Source organism: Ovis aries, chromosome 18 (assembly GCF_016772045.2).
Source record: "Ovis aries strain OAR_USU_Benz2616 breed Rambouillet chromosome 18, ARS-UI_Ramb_v3.0, whole genome shotgun sequence".
Taxonomy (NCBI): domain Eukaryota; kingdom Metazoa; phylum Chordata; class Mammalia; order Artiodactyla; family Bovidae; genus Ovis; species Ovis aries.
In genome coordinates, this window is record NC_056071.1 from 12024691 (window position 1) to 12041723 (window position 17033).

Consider the following 17033-nt stretch of genomic DNA (forward strand, 5'->3'; position numbering starts at 1 on the left):
TAAGAAACATAAAAGATTGAACTCAGTTACTTCATTTTTATTGGTCTGCTATAGAAATCATTATGCTAGTATTATTGTAACATGGTTAGTAGCAACAGAGTGACTTCAGGAGATAAATTTAAATTTTTTACTATTTACGTATCGGCTCCCCCAAATTCCTGACTACTCATGAGATGTGACCACTTGTCATGAGCTGTGTGGTCGTGTGACCACTATCATGAGCTGATGAAGGGGAACTCCACAGAAAAAAGAGCTTCCATTTCCCTGTAGAGTTGCTGCTTCTCTCAGAATATTCTCTAACTTCTGATCCTGAGTTGCTGTCTTCACAAGGTTAGCTTACTTACCCTTCTTCAGTTAGTTCTTCAGAAAGGCTTCCAGCAGGTAGCAATAGGGCATGTTGGACATCCAGATGATATTCAGCTGCCTAAGAATATTATCCTTATTTTGCTTAAAGAAAACTCAAAATGCGTTTTCCCACGTTAGGTGGTTGTTGTTCAGTCGCTAAGTTGTATCTGACTCTTTGGGACCCCACAGAATATAGCACACCAGGCTCCTCTGTCCTTCACTATCTCCCAGAATCTGCTCAAATTCATTTACACTGAGTCAGTGATGCTACCTAAGCATCTCATCCTCTGCCATCCCCTTGTCCTTTTGCCTCAATCTTTCCCAGCATCAGAGTCTTTTCCAGTGAGTCAACTCTTTGCATTAGGTGGCAAAAATATTGGAGCTTCACCTTCAGCATAAATATCCAGGGTTGATTTCCTTTAAGACAGAATGGTTTGATTTCCTTGCAGTCCAAGGGACTCTCAGGAGTCTTCTCCAGCACCACAATTTGAAAGCATCAATTCTCTGGCACTCAGCCTTCTTTATGGTCCAACTTTCACACCCGTACAGGACTACTGGGAAAAACATAGCTTCAACTAACAGACCTTTGTTGGCAAAGTGATGTCTCTGCTTTTCATATGCTGTCTAGGTTGGTCATAACTTTCCTTCCAAGGAGCAGCATCTTTTAATTTCATGGCTGCAGTCACCATCTGCAGTGATTCTGGAGTGCAAGAAAATAAAGTCTGTCACTGCTTTCACTTTTTCCCCTTCTATTTGCCATGAAGGGATGGGACTGGATGCCGTGATCTAACCATGTTAGGTAGCCGATGCTTATAAAAATAATCTTGAAATCACTCACATGTTGGATAAAAGATGATTCCCTAAAGAAGGGCATTTTCACACTGTATCTTATATTCTGATACCATATTCTAGTTCCCTTATGAACTCTATTGTAACTGGGATTTAGTTACTAACTTCTTAGCTCAGGCCAAGCTGAGTCATTGTAGCTGTTACATCTAATATGTAATACTTAAAATGGCAAATAAACCTAACAAAACTTATTTGTTTCTACCTAAAATTTTACTTGGGTTAGAATTATACTAAATTATCTTCTAAATCCAAGAGACCATTTCTATAATAATCTTCTCTGCAACAAAAGAAAAAAAAAATTCATTCTCATCTTGTATTCTCTGTTCCATCAACTGGACCCATGGATGGAGGAAGGAAAACATACTATCTCACAGTGATTTCAATGACTGGTTGCTGCTGCTGCTGCTAAGTCGCTTCAGTCGTGTCCGACTGTGCGACCCCATAGACGGCAGCTCACCAGGCTCCCCCGTCCCTGGGATTCTCCAGGCAAGACCACTGGAGTGGGTTGCCATTTCCTTCTCCAATGCATGAAAGTGAAAAGTGAAAGTGAAGTTGCTAAGTCTTGTCTGACTTAGCGACCCCATGGACTGCAGCCTACCAGGCTCCTCCGCCCATGGGATTTTCCAGGCACGAGTACTGGAGTGGGGTGTTATTGCCTTTTCCGAAAATAGCCTCTGGTAAATAAAAAAAATTTTTTTCACTGTCATATCATAAATATATGGAGATCGTCTGCTGGGATGGTCTGAGTAACATCTTACAATCTGTTCTGTACCCATTTATCCAATGATCCTTCCTCTTGCAAAGTCAAACTTGCAAGACATTTTTACTTTTTTCACTCCAATTTTCAATTTCTTATTTCCCTTACTCTTTCTAATTCTTCAAGTGGTTTGTATTAAAAACTGGATATACTGCCAGAACAACTTAATTCACGTTCAGCAATCCACCAACATCTATTAAAGGGCACAGTGGTGAAAACCCATCTCTGTCTGCCACAGAAATATTCATGTTTATAAAGGAGGATTTGGAAGCACCAGGGAATTTGACCCAAAGGGCAAAAGTGGCTTCCTCTTTTCAACAGCATAGTGTTTAGGTCAAAACAAGTTTTTGGAAAATGACTCAAATGTCCATGTGGCTCCATTTCATAACAATTTCCTACTTAAGTTGACCGATTTTTTTTTCCTCCTGAAACACCCCAAATGCAGAGATTCTGGGTTAGCACATCAACATAATAAATGATTCTCATAAGGTTCTCTCATTTTTTAATGAATTTGATGTTTTAGTTTGAATAATCAGTATTTAAAGACCAAGCTAAAAATTTCACTATTTAGGGTAATAAGATAATTTATGAACCATATCTGTATACTTTTAAGAGTGAAAGTAAACAGAACTATGTAATTTTTGAAGTATTTATCAACTGACAACTTGGTTTATTGTATTAGTGGATCTATACAATTATTTCATTTTTATTTTCATGACATTGGTTCAAGATAAAAACATGTATTTTACACCTATTAGAACAAAAGAAACTTGTCCATATTATGTCAGTGGTAAAATGATACATGAGAATGATTACTCATTCCATATATTCATATATTTAATTGGTTTTCTAGTTATAGCTGTTACAGTCCCATGTCAAGATTACTTCTCCACAAAAGTAATATTATCTTTAATGTCATCTTTTCACTTACATTTCATAAAATTGTTCTTACCTATCTTCAGAGTTGCACTTAATCATTGTTAAATTGATACATTTAATTGACTCTACTATAGACCATAATTTTAATTACAAAAATACTTTATCTCCAGTGACTGAGGTACTTTGAAAATTCACAATAAAAGTGTGATACATGAAGAATATTCTCGATTCTGTTTTTTAAATATTAAAATTTGTATATATTTCAGCCCAGATAATTTCAAAGGTACTATTTTCATTCATATGAACTTTATCAAACTTTTTTTTCAAGATAAAACTCTAAGTAAGTCATCTGTATAATTTTTCAAATTCTTCTAAAGTTGAAATTCTTCAAATTTATGCTGAAAAATAAGTGCCTTCTCAATTTCCTTCCAATCCTGGGTAGAATTTATATTTATCCTATTAAAAATCAAAAGTTTTTTTAATTCCACAAACTGGGATAATCCAAAGTGTAACTTGTGAATTTAAATACCAAATCATGCATAGGATCTGACCTCACAGATTGCTTTGTGTTGAATATCCCTTGCTTTTGTAAAGAAAAAAAAAATCATTATTTTTGCCAGTTCTTTAAAATTGATTTCCATCTACTAAAAGCTTCCAAAGATGAAGTAATTAGAATTTTCAGTTATCAAAAATTTTGATTAAAATATTTCCAACTGACATGACCAAAATGCAACAAACACTGAAAAGATTTCTTTTTTTTAGCACAAGAGTTCAACAGCTTTGGAGAATGTTTAAGTTGAGAGAGTTCATCAAAGGTTTAAAACACTCAAGAGCAGACTGATGGGTGGATGACTGGCAGCAAAAGAGCGAGCCCACAGCCACACTGAATGAAATATATTTTTATATTTGACATATCTTTGCCATGAAAACTTTGCTGTTGCTACCCCAACTCTGTATATATAAAATATTTATAAATGTGGACACTACAGCTGCTAATTCAATTGGTGGTGCATTATCACTTGTCTGTATGCAATCACGGATAATAGGGTACCATGATCTATCACTTGTAAATTTATGCTTCGAAGATCCATTCAACGTACATGAGCATCTTATTAGCCATGGTGCTATGCTTCATCAAAATTTGCATTCATATTATCACTACAAAATTAAATAACCCTCAATGCTACATGTTCAAAATAAATTTACAATAGCATTCCTGATGTCAGAGATTTCAGTTTTTACAAAACTAAATTGTAAAAGCTCTATTTTGATTCCATACAGTGGATGAAAAAATATAACATTTCAGGCTGTCACAGCAGGATACTGGAAAAGTTTTCAATTAGCAGTAATCACTCCTCAGATAAACCTCATTGGCTACAATATTGCCACTGTGCAAAGCTACAACAGATTTCGGAATTAACTTACTTGATATTATTTGAGTCATTTGATGGCATGCTGATAAGACTGGCGTCATTTGACTCTTCACAAGTTTTTGACACACTGATGCTACTGAAGTGGGCCTATTACCATGTACCTTGCCCTTTCTCATACATGCATAATGAAACTTTGGAATGGAAGATGAGATAAGTGTGCAAGAACAGTCATTTGATCCAAACGAAAAGCCATGCTGCACACAAGGATATGTAAACGCATCTTTTGGGCTATGTAAGTTAAAACCATGTTTCCAGAAGGGGTCTTCTAAAAATAACTAGTGACAGCTGAAGACTCTTCAGCAGGTTTGCAACTTAAGTTTACATGTATCAGTGATGTGATCACAGTCCCAGTGGTAGACAGGAAATGTGAATCAGTTAGTTCATCAACAATTACCTTGAAAAATGGATTATCAGCACTTGATTATTCATTATTATTATTATCCATTAAACATGCAACACTTTATTATTTACTCACTGAAAAAGCATTATCAAGAAGTAAAACAATGTGCAGATTTACTAAAAATAAAGAGTGAAATAAAACATCATAGTAAAAATGTGCAGATTATTTTTTATTCTCCTATCCATGAAGAAGTTAGAAGTGAAGTCGCTCAGTCGTGTCCGACTCTTTGCGACCCCATGGACTGTAGCCCACCAGGCTCCTCCGTCCATGGGATTCTCCAGGCAAGAATACTGGAGTGGGTTGCCATTTCCTTCTCCAGGGGATCTTCCTGACCCAGGGATTGAACCCAGGTCTCTCGTATTAGAGACAGACGCTTTAACCTCTGAGCCACAACTGCCCAAAAAATTCTGTATGTGTTTGCTATACATCAGTGCTATAGTTGCTATCGTTTCCCATCTTTCTCATCTCTGAGCACTCTGACCTGGCTGCTTGGATGTTTCATGCATCTGACTGGCCCTGGCAATGACCTTGCCACCATAGGCTGGTACACTGGGGTCATCACATACGTCTCCACAATTGCCTAAGAGCACTTTGTCTTAACAGGGACCATCCAAAAGCCTTCCTTTAAAGCTAAGTTTTATTTAGAGAGAATCAGGAAAATAGATGGGTCATCCCTGCTTGGACTTAACCTGGCATCAGTGAGAACCCTTCTACTAATAAGTCATGCCTGACTCTTGGTGATCCCGTGGACTGGAGCCCGCCAGGCTCCGCTGTCCATGGATTTTCCAGGCAAGAATACTGGAGTGGGTTGTCATTTCCTCTTCCAGGGGATCTTCCCGACCCAGGGATTGAACCCAGGTCTCCTGCATTACAGGAAGATTCTTTACCTGCTAGGCCATCGGGAAAGCCCAAGAACCCTTGTAACTGATACCTAAATCCTAGGCTACTAGTAAAGATGTAGAAGAGACTGAGCACACAAACTGGAAGCACGGGCAGCTTGCCCCGGCTTATTTTAACAGAAACAGTAAATATAATACTGAGTTTTTTTTAAAAATGGGGAATATAAAATCAGTAAATGGAAACATTTGGGCAATTAGGAGCATGTGATGAACCTAAATCAGCTTTACCTAAAATTCATTAGCACAGCAAGGGACCAACTGTATCCAAAGTATTCTTCTTGGACAGGGAAAAAAAGGCTTTTTCTTTTGTATAAGTTTCTACCCTTCTCCTTAGAAGCTCTGCACATGACATATGCTAGCCATATATGAGAGGGAAAAATTCACCTGAGGGCAGGTACTCTCATGATTAGTGGTAAATGTCGATTTTCTTCTCTGAGTGGCGTTTATTGCCTTTGAGCAATGAATCTGTGTGTTCAACAAGGCATGGTAGCTTCTATGCTCTAAGACGATATTTACATTTTCATAGCTTGAGTGCTTCATTAATACTGGAAGAAATCGGTCTTCTCTGCTGGTCCAGTGGCTAAGAAATCATCTACCAATGCAGGGGAGATGGGTTCCATTCCTGGTCCAGGAAGATTCCACATGCCGTGGGGCAACTAAGCCTGCACTGTGTAACTGCCTACCAAAACCTATGTGCCCTAGAGCCCATGTTCTGCAACAAGAGAAGCCACTGCAATGAGACCATGCACCACAGCTAGGCGCAACTAGAGGAAGGCTGTGCGCAGCGATGAAGACCCAGAGTAGTCGACAATAAATCAGCAAAATTTTAAAAAGATATTAGAAGAGCCTCCTGTTCCGCTATGCCCTATTTGAACTGGTGGACCAACAGATAAGACCAGACTGCCTTACCTCAACTTGCGCTCTCAGTACCAGCAACTGTGGTAGGAACATCCTTAGTGCTGAGACAGTGTGAATTTGATGGAGGAACGAATGGATGAAGAGGAAGAACAGAGGAAATCATGTTTATATTAGTATCAAAAGATCATTTGCATCAACCCAGGAAATAAGTGCTTAGGGTTAAAGAGAAGATTTCAGGCCTCCCAACTCCAGCAGAATGACCTAAAGGTCTAACTAACACTCCTGGTCTCCATGAGACCTTTCCAGGAGATGCCAGTCCACAACAACTACTGTCTTTTTCTCTCAATTTGTATCACACCTCTATCCTTTTCATCACTCTAGCAGCAAACTTTCTTTTCACTCTCTATATTACAAAGGTTACCTTTATAAGCAATGTACTCATGTACGGATGTAAGAGTTGGACCATAAAGAAGGCTGAGTGCCAAAGAACTGACGCTTTCAAACTGTAGTGCTGGAGAAGATATTTGAAAGTCCCTTGGACAGCAAGGAGATCAAACCAGTCAATCCTAAAGGAAATCAACCCTGAATATTCATCGGAAGGACTGATGCTGAAGCTGAGGCTCCAATACTTTGGCCACCTGAGGTGAAGAGCCAATTCACTGGAAAAGACCCTGATGCTGGGAAAGACTGAGGGCAGGAGAAGAGGGCAACAGAGGATGAGATGGTTGGATGGCATCGCTGACTGGATGGACATGAGTTAGAAAATTCTGGGAGACACTGAAGGGCAGGGAAGCCTGGCGTGCTGCAGTCCATGGGGTCAAAAAGAGTTGGACACAACTTAGCGACTGAAAAACAACTACTCTTGATGGGAATTTTCTCTAATTATATCTTCTGGTATACCAATGGACATGTTATACGGTCTTTGATATTACATTTCCATTAATAGGAAACCGAGCTCCAAAGAGGTCAGGTGATGGGCCTCTGTCCACATATATGTGGTAGCGACTCCAGTCCAGGATCATTAAGTCCAGAGCAAGTGTGCACATTTCAAACGGGAGGCATTCAGCTCAACTTTTCTGTTTGTTATCTGCTTCTTTGGTGTCTATGGATCTCAACTTACTACAGAACACATGGTTTCTAGGCATCTTATTCAGTTACATACTTCTATCTAATGTTCATTTCCAGTATTCTTTGCCCAATTTTCATAAAAATGCATGTTAAATTAGGCTTTTTGAAAATATTTGGGGAAAAACATTTCTTTTCATTCTTATTTTTTTAACTTGTCTTGCGAAACATCTTAGCAAACTTATGTGCAACTTGCAAAAAATACATACCATAATTTACAACATAAAAATGCATCCATTCTTATTTAGGAGCTGAAGTAGCCAGGGTTTACAACAACAGATGAAAAGTTTGCAGTGGGGGTAGGGGAGACTTAAGATGTATCAAATCCTCAAGTCTGCATATTTTATTAATCACAGGCTATGGAGTCAGGAGAAAGTGAGTTCAACACTGGTCTTGTCACCTACTAGCACTGTGATCATCTCAAGTTCCTAATGGTTTCTGGAGTCACAATTTTGCTACCTGAAAAAGGGGGATCATAATCCTGACCCTAATTGGAGTGTTTGGAGAATTAACTATCATATGTAAAGCATTTGGTACCCTCCAGGTGCTTCATAAATGTCAAGTCCTTGCCCATTGAGAATGCAAAGAAGTGAAAAAGAAAGAATCACCTTCTGTCTAGCTTAAAGCATCCTGGGGTTCATTTACGTTTCAAAAGCAAGGATCTCCCAGGACAAGTCCACTCATGTTGCCCTGCGTCCTATGAAAGATCACCTGGCGGTTCTGTCTGCATCACGCTGGCTTTATTTACACGTTTCAGATTGAACCAGGGGATGTGGCGATAACACAGTTTAGCAAACACAGCATTCCATCTGCTGCTGCTACCAAATTGTCTGGGAAGAGTAATAGTGGCTCATTCAGGAAGAGGAAACTGTTATTACATGCGCCTGTATTTTTCCTTAACATACAAGCCTTCTCATTTATAGAGGGAAATCTGTAATAAAAACAGAGATGGCCACTGGTGTGATTAAACCAATGAACAAGATAATTGCGGCTGCATGCATATTTTTAGACTCCCACATTTGAGAAAGAATGGGTTTTACTTCTCCGTACGAATTTCAGAAAACACCAAGGCATAAATAAAATTCACATGATTTAGGGTCTACTTCATGATCCCTGGGTTGGGAAGATCCCCTGGAGAAGGAAATGGCAACCCATTCCAGTGTTCTTGCCTGGAGTATTCCACAGAGCCTGGCAGGCTACTCCATGGGGTCACAATGAGTCAGACACGACTGGGTGCCTAGCACTTTCATGAGCAAGTAGGTATCACCATGTAACAGAAGAGATGAAAGCATGGAACTTTCCAGATCCAGAACTCAAATTTCAAAAGGATCCTTTGTTTTATGCTATAGAGAATGATTATAAGAAAAACAATGCAATTATTATAATAATTTTAAGGAAAATAATTACAAATTCCAACTCTATAACATTAAAATGCGTATTATTATATAAAATGTATTGAGTATTCTCTTTTTCATTGACCATTTGCTTATAAAATGTCAAAAAAAAAAACCCCATTGAGTCTTTCAGCTAAGTTTTAGAGACAGCTAAATGAAGAACAAATAATATGCCTATGTTGCAACATGGCTGTTCTTTAAGAACAAAGCCAATAAATAAATAAATGAATGAATAAATCAGGCAGTGGATTTTTCCCTTCTTCGAGGCTTTGCTGGCTTCCACAATATCTCCAAAGAGCACAGCACTGTAGGTGTAATAAAGTAGCTTTGAGCCTCTAGGAGAGAATTAACACCATCAAAATGAATTTACAGCTAAGAATTCATTATATAATCAGTGTGTTACTTTAAATCTTTCATACATGTTCTGAGTCAAGAAAATCTTTCTCTACTAATTACCTAAGCATAACCAAAGAGATAGTCCTAAAAACTGACCACATCAGGAAAGCTCTTTGTGACATGCTTAAAAATTGAGTAGTATTTGCCACAGGATGCCCAGGATCCCCGAAAGGGAAAGATGCAACATTTCTATCTTAGGATCATTTCAATAATGCAAACCATCCAGAGCAAAGATGCAGAAAGATGGCTTCAGATTTTAAATGGAAATCTGTTTGGTCTACTTCATCCCACTGAATATTAAAAGCCTGCAATTTGAGAACTTGAAGAATTATAAACATCAGAAATAGACTGAGTGGCATTTAGCAGGGGGGTAAAAAACCTCTCAGCATCTGTCATAACAAAGAATAAAAAGTAATATTTCTGATATATGAGATTAAAAATTGTCCTCCAGGAATCTGGCTTAATGCACTGGAAACTGTCCTTAAGGTTTCTTCCCATGAGACATGCCCTGTGTTCATGGACACACACACACACACACACACACACACACACACACACACACCCTACTTTATGGTACACTATTAAAATGAAGAAAAATCTTCGGCAGAGTACTTCCTGCTCATGTAGTATTTTTGCTTTGGGAAACGAATATGAAGCAGACTGGATTTTGAATCAATATCATTTTGACGCAGTTATAAACTGCTCCCACGACCTGTTCATTACACAAAGTCTTTCCATACTGACTGATCTTTACCAACAGGTTTCTTTGGCCTGCAACAGGATTTTCATCAGGGATCAAACCAGAGGGCTGAAAAAGCAAGAGGAATAAACATCATCATCACGAGGAAGATGTGGGTAAAACACACCTGTGACAAATTGGGAACACTGTGGAGAAGATTATTTGGAATTTAGACCCTGGGAAGATTGACTTCCTTACAAGTTTCTCTGAGCCAACTGACGGGTGCCACAGCGGTACAGGGCCAACAGGCTGATGGTTTTCCGCAACTGTCATCTCATAGGTAAACACACAGTGCCGGCAGCTGCTGGTTTAGCTGTGTGTGCTCTAGCTTTCCTTGAGGTGGGGGGACTGAGGCGCGTAGAAGATAAAATAGTTATCACCTAAGACTCAGCACAAATACCACCTTTAAGCAGTCCTGACTCACCCAGGCACTGCATCTCTGACACCCAGTGTAGTCTACAAATTTTGACAGAAAGCAGCCATCACAGATACAGGGCAAACACGCCATAAATGTTACCAATAATAATGCGGAAAAACGGGCCAGTGAATTAATAAGGTTTCCCTTGTATCAACATAACACAGTCCAGAATAAACTGGATTTAGATCAGAGGACTGGGTTTGAATCTTGTTCCTGGCTGGGAAATTTTCCAGTGCATTGCTGCATCTCTCTTAACCTGGGTGAGTCCATTTACAGATGGGGAAAATAATATCTAATTTAACAGTTTACTTTGAGTACTGAATGAGTTAAAGCACATAAACACAGTCTGCAAAGTGTAAACACTCTACAAATACGGATCATCTAATCATTTAAATAATTCTTACTCAAAACGGTCTCTCTCTTTTTTAACTTTCTGGCTGTGTCCCGCAGCATGTGGGGGCTCACTGGCCCAACCAGGGATCGAACCATACCCCCTTGCAGTGGAAGTGCGGGGTCCTAACCACTGGACTGCCAGGAAGCTTCAAAATGGTCGCATTGTAAATTATTGCTTTTACGGCATTCATTACTTATGTGAAATTACAATTTTTCCCTTGAGAAGAAAGTGGTATCCCTACCTTTCTATCAAATATTTGGTAAATTATCTGTTAATTACCTCACAAACTCATTGGTTGATGGGGACTTAGGGCAAAACACGCTGAAACAGAGGGGATTTCAATAGGAAAGACAAGAAGAATGGCTACTATCGTCAGGAAAATAATGACTTGTGGATAACTGAGATACAATGTCCAATGTCTTCTCTATTAGCATAATGTAAAAATTTTAGGCAATGGCAAGATAAATATCCGGATGTATACACTATAACATCAGAGCCTGTTACTGTAAATTACTTAATAAGAGGATAATCCATATAAATACCATTTATAGTCTGGTATACCATATTTCACAATATTTGGGAGCAACATACAAGGAAAATCTTTACAGTAGGAGTCAAAGAAAATCCACAAGTACTGGGTCTACCAGTGAGCCAGAGAGTAGTAGGCTGAATAATGCTTCAAAACATTAGATTAATAATATTTCTGGGTTATTTCTGAAGGTAATGAAGCCAAAAATCTTAAGGACGGATGTTTGATTTTTAAAAAGTGATCTGAACCAAGTCAATGTGTCAGGGAAAAGACTGTAAGAATAAGGAAGCCAATTCCTTTTAATTCAAAACATGTATAAACGGATAATTAAGAATTGGCTGGAATCCATTTTAATATTAAAGTCTTGGAAGTAAGATGGTATGGTAGGAATGTTAGCAATTAAATCACTTCATCACTGAAAATAATATTAATTCAAATTAAAAGAAGTTACATCAGAACAACCATTTACTTTATTCCCCTGAAAATTATCCATAACGTTCTCTACAATATGTCCTGTATGTAGAATGTAGATGCCCTGAAAGTATGTGTGTGTGTATTCAACTATTGTTAACTTTTCGAAGATATTATCTGATTTTTCATTTTCTTAAACATACCACACCATCCTAAAGTACCATGACTTAGTAAGCAAATTTAAAAAAAAAAATCACTAATCAAAGTAACTTGCTGTGTTTCGGACATGCTTAGGAAGGCACAAAGGAATCATAAAGAAAACTACTCTCACTATTAAACTGCAAGGAGACTTCCTCCAAGAATGACAGTCTTCTCTGGCTGAGACACTACAGGCCATATTCTCTTTCTGGAACAAGAAAACACAGGGAACAAGGCACGCTGGCCCTGAACAACTTCACCCAAAGGACTACGTAAGTGAACTTACAAGAGCTTCTAAAAGTACACACATTTCCTTCTCTCTCTAAGAAGGCTCTACCTGGGTGGTGATGAGTGGACTAATCATTTAGGAGGATAAAAAATCGTTTGAAAAACTAGGATTGATGGTTTAAATATACTTAGTTTTAGTATATTTGTGAAATATACAAAAATTTTCATAATTTGTGAAGGAAAGAGGATAGGGATATAATATCTATTCACATTCTTTCATTACAAAATCACTGATCCACAAAAATGTATGTCTCTTATTTTCTTAAAGGAAAAGATCCACATGTTTTTCACCCATAATTGACATGAAAGGAGGATCTTTCCCCCTTCCACCAAACACTGGAAAGCAAGTGTGAACTCACTGATAATCTCAAACAGCTGATTCAATCCTATTTCTGACAGCTGAGTTAAAACCAACCAAGCCACAATGCAGGCATCACGAGCAGTGTCTTTACGACAGCAACAGGCAGGTTTTTTTTTTTTTTTTTTTATTACATGCCCTTATTATTCTTTCTTCCTGTTGTTAATAGTAAATCCTGAAATATTCTATACAAGTGATTGTTGGGCTGGAAAAAAGAAAGAAACCCTAATGCAAGCATTTATACCTTCTGCAATGAAAACAAGATATTATTGCTTTGCATGACCTTTCCTAAATATGGGATACAGCATTTTACACAATAGTTTCTTGGTTCATGCTTCAATTACTGACCTTTACTGTGTAGCAAATTAATGCAATTTTCATTGTAATCCATCCGTACAAATAAGGTCCACAAAGAAGAATTTCACATACGGAATCTAATACAAATAGGAAATGTCAGCTGATTGCTGTTGGCTGAACTTAGCCATTATCTGTTTGTTCAGGGGTCCCCAGCAAACTATACTTGTAACAAGCAATTTCTTGCACGGGGCCATCAGGTCTAAGAAAGATTTCCTCTCTTCAAAGTTGAGTTTGTACCTGTAGCTTCCTAAAAGCCAAAAAACTAGTTACCCAAACACTCTACATTGTAACTGAAAGCCCACCGAAGCAAGCAAGGCAAAACTGTGGAGTCTAATTTGTTTTTGAAAAAAAATACAGGGCATTAACGTGGACTTTTAACAATGAGAAGAAGCGAGAGGCTACGGTGATGTCATTTTACAGCCATCCCTGTTCCGGACAATAAAACGATGACAGACCCCAGACCGTGTTCTGGTCTGTGCAGTGGAGACAGACAGAATATGGGAACATGTCCATCTCCCAAGGAAGCTGTGCCAAGGGGCCCCCCGGCACGCTTTCATCTTCCACGGTTGTCTGTGATGGTATTTGGTGGGAAGGGATGCTGGCAATTAAGGAGTGTCACTTTCAAGATGGATAGTTTGAGTAGAAAGGAGCTCCCCTCCTCTCCTGGTTTGGAAGGAGACGGCTGGATGTTTATAATTTGTAAACAGTCCATCTCTCACTGGGTGTGTTACAGTTCCCAGAAGCCCGTCTGTCATGTCTAACACACAACAGGAGCCAGAAGGGCGCTGTGGGGAAGCCCCCGGAGTCAGCACTCTGTGGAGGGGCGTGGCCAAGGCCTCCTTGCTTCAGGGACCAGCTCTGGGTGTGGAGGCCGCTCCACATGGAGAAGAAATGATCAAGCCTAATGATCTGTAGGTGGAGGTGTGCTCCGGAGGTCTTCCAGTTGGAAGTCCCTCTAGTTAACACATCTCTTAGAGAAGTGACAGGGCGGAGATGTGGAAAAGGGCTGCAGCACGGCAGTCTCCCCTCCCAACAGAAGGCCTGTGTTCAGCAGAAGAGGCCTGAACAGAGGCCAACCTTTCACTTCAGACCTGTGGCTTCAGAAGTTCACTCGCTAAGTCATGTCCCACTCATCATGACAGGGCCTGCAGCACGCCGGGCCTCCCTGGAGCACAGCCCTGTGGTGGCGAAGGGCTTGTGGAGCTCAATGAAGCTATGAGCCATGCCGTGTAGGGCCACCCAGTATGGACGAGTCACAGCAGGGAGTTCTGACAAAACGCGGTCCATTGGAGGACCCATCAACAGTATAAAAAGGCAAAAGGAAGTTTCCACAGGAGTATGAAATTGAGGAAGCAAAAGAAACAAGGCCATACAGGGCTATTAAAGGCCCTACAGATGTACTACAACCAATCAAAGTATCTCAAGAATGGAACTGCCCTGGAGGAGATGTGGAGACCCCAGTGCCAACATCCTCAGTGTGAGTGGGCTGATATATCTGCTCTGAGGAGGGCCATGCTTAGTTAGAGGACTGCAAGAGCTCCCAGGTTCATCCATGTAGATCACAGCCCACGTGGTTTTCCCTCCACACCCCCAGAGAGTCCTTGAGGTACCACAATGGAAAGTTAGATGAGGCCAACCACTGCTCTAAACTTTCATGGCTGATATTTTTTAACTGTTTTTGTTTGGCTGCACTGGGTCTTCCCTGTGGCATGTGGGATCTCTGATCTTCACTGCAGCAGATGAGATCTTTAGTTGCAGCACATACAAACTCTGAGATGTGGCATGTGGGATCTAGTCCCCTGACCAGGGATTGAACCTGGGGCCCCTGCGTTGGGAGCTTGGAATCCCTTTATGGATGACTTTATTGCCTTCCTGTTTATTCAACCCACTCTTTCATTCCTCACCTTCTTGTTGGATTTCTTCTTAGAGGGGATAAAGCCCCACAGTCACAATGAACTCTCTAGGGTGGGTGATGTCTTCATTCCTAGGTGCCTTGTTTATACAGACTTGGCCAGAGAGAAAGAGATATTCCTCACTCCCAACCTTTGGTTAATAAAGTTGATGATTACTCCTTGTGTAGCTTTAAAGTAATTTCATTAAAGATTGAAGGCAGGACGAAAAGGGGACGACAGAGGATGAGATGGTTGGATGGTATCACCGACGCGATGGACATGAGTTTGAACAAGCTCCTGGAGTTGGTGATGGACAGGGAGGCCTGGTGTGCTTACAGTCCATGGGGTCGCAAAGAGTCCGACACAACTGAGCGACTGAACTGAACTGTGTCTCCTTTAGTGAAACATGTCTCCTAAGGCACATTAATTTAGCTGTGGCTACTTTTTGAAATAACATTTATTTCTGGCTGCACTGAGTCTTCACTGCGGTGGCTTCACTTGCTGCAAAGCACAGGCTCCAGAGAGCAGGCTCAGTAGTTGCAGCACGTGGGCTTAGGTGCTCTGAAACATGCGGAACATTCCTGGACCAGGGATTGAACCCAGCATTGGCAGGCAGATTCTTCACCACTGAGCTACCAGGGAAGTACCCAGCTTTGACTATTCTTAATGTTCAAGGATTTACATCACTCAGAAGCCACTCACGTCAGTTCATCAAGAAGAAAGTTGCGTCATGGGACTTTCATTCTTGAAAGGGTCCCGATTCTCTTTTTAAAAAGTCACACTTTGTTAGTTTGCTCTTAATGATCATTTTAGCATGACAAATAAGATTTACTTTGTAATCTGCCCAACTTCCTTCAAATGGGCAAAACCATCTTGCTCGCTCGATGGATTTTAAGGCTGTCTGTGTCTTGAACTTGGTGTTTTTGAATTCATTTCTGTTTCCTGCACATTTTATATCAGACCCTTAACTTTTCCCTTTCCCTCTCTTGCCTCTCTCCTCTCCTGTCATATTGCCCAGAGCCCTGCAGACCTACAAGATCTAGGGGACTGGGCGACTGTGAACCTAGTAGCATCTCATTTGGCATTTTACTTGTTTTTTTTCCGTTTTATTCCAGAAGGTTTGTCTGAAAGCGTAATGGCAACAAAGCAGCAGATTTGAGAGATTCTCCCAGGAGGAGAGAAAGGACAGATGTACCCAGACGTAGAGCCGAAAACGATGCCAGCAACAGCTGGGCAGGTGACAGATTCTGAGGCGGGTGACCCATCCCGCAGAGTGCAGACGTGAGCCTCAAGGAACAGCGACTGCACGTGATTTACTTCTGACTTCCTGGACTACCTTTCATCTACCTTTCATCCACCAAGGGAAAGGCTAAACTTTGCCTCAAATGACAGGCCTCCTGGTCAACATTTCAGTTATTCCTTGTATTGCACCTCTTTTCATCTTCACTTAAAACTTGAAAAGAGATAACTTTTACCCATTATGAGAATTCGATCACTATATTGGTTACCCTGCAGTAGTAAAACGGTACAACAGAGCTTGGCTCAGCCGGCTAGAATGCCATCTAGCATTCATGCTGCGTTTCTTGCCCTTTCTGGAGTACACCCACCTTGTCATCTTCATCGTCCTCCTCATCCACGTCAGGGCTCTCCTACAAGGAAAACCCACAATGTGTAAATAAAACATCAACCGAAATGACCAAGTACAAACACATGCATACCCAGGCTTCAAGTTTTCCTACATCACTGAAATACTTGTCTTTTTGAAACACATTGTACCCTCTTAAAAAAGGACCCTTTTAAAGTTAAAGGATGCTGAAATAAGACTGTAAACGATATGCATAATCTACATAAAACTGTTAACTATAAATAAAGCTATTAGGCGAGTGCCCTTTGAAAGCAGCCAGCTTTAAAAACCGCATTGCCGAGTTCTACCTTCTGTAAACAGTTTTGTTCTTATTCTTGACAAATGAACCAGCTGCTGGGTTAAGGCTGAGAACACCATACTCCGTTTGTGCTGGGCTCATTGCTATAATGACTGCACTTTTCCTCTGGGGCCATTACCGAAACATTAGACAGTAGAAAATGCATTAGTCTGAATGTAATCAATCTCAAGA

At 40.1% G+C, this 17033-nt stretch overlaps 1 protein-coding gene and 1 pseudogene across 15 annotated transcripts in view; both read right to left on the reverse strand.

The window, feature by feature from the left end:
- Positions 1 to 17033, reverse strand: part of MCTP2 (multiple C2 and transmembrane domain containing 2) — a 268239-nt gene that overhangs the window by 23244 nt on the left and 227962 nt on the right. For 13 of the 15 annotated variants that reach the window (XM_060401994.1, XM_060401992.1, XM_042235050.2 and 10 more), the window contains one exon: positions 16527 to 16568. In XM_060401994.1, coding sequence (XP_060257977.1) covers positions 16527 to 16568 — 42 coding nt within the window. Of the gene's footprint in view, positions 10144 to 16526; positions 16569 to 17033 lie in introns of all 15 variants that reach the window. The other 2 variants (XM_060401996.1, XM_042235052.2) reach the window with 1 other exon arrangement.
- LOC114109262 (U4 spliceosomal RNA) lies at positions 4060 to 4230 on the reverse strand (annotated as a pseudogene).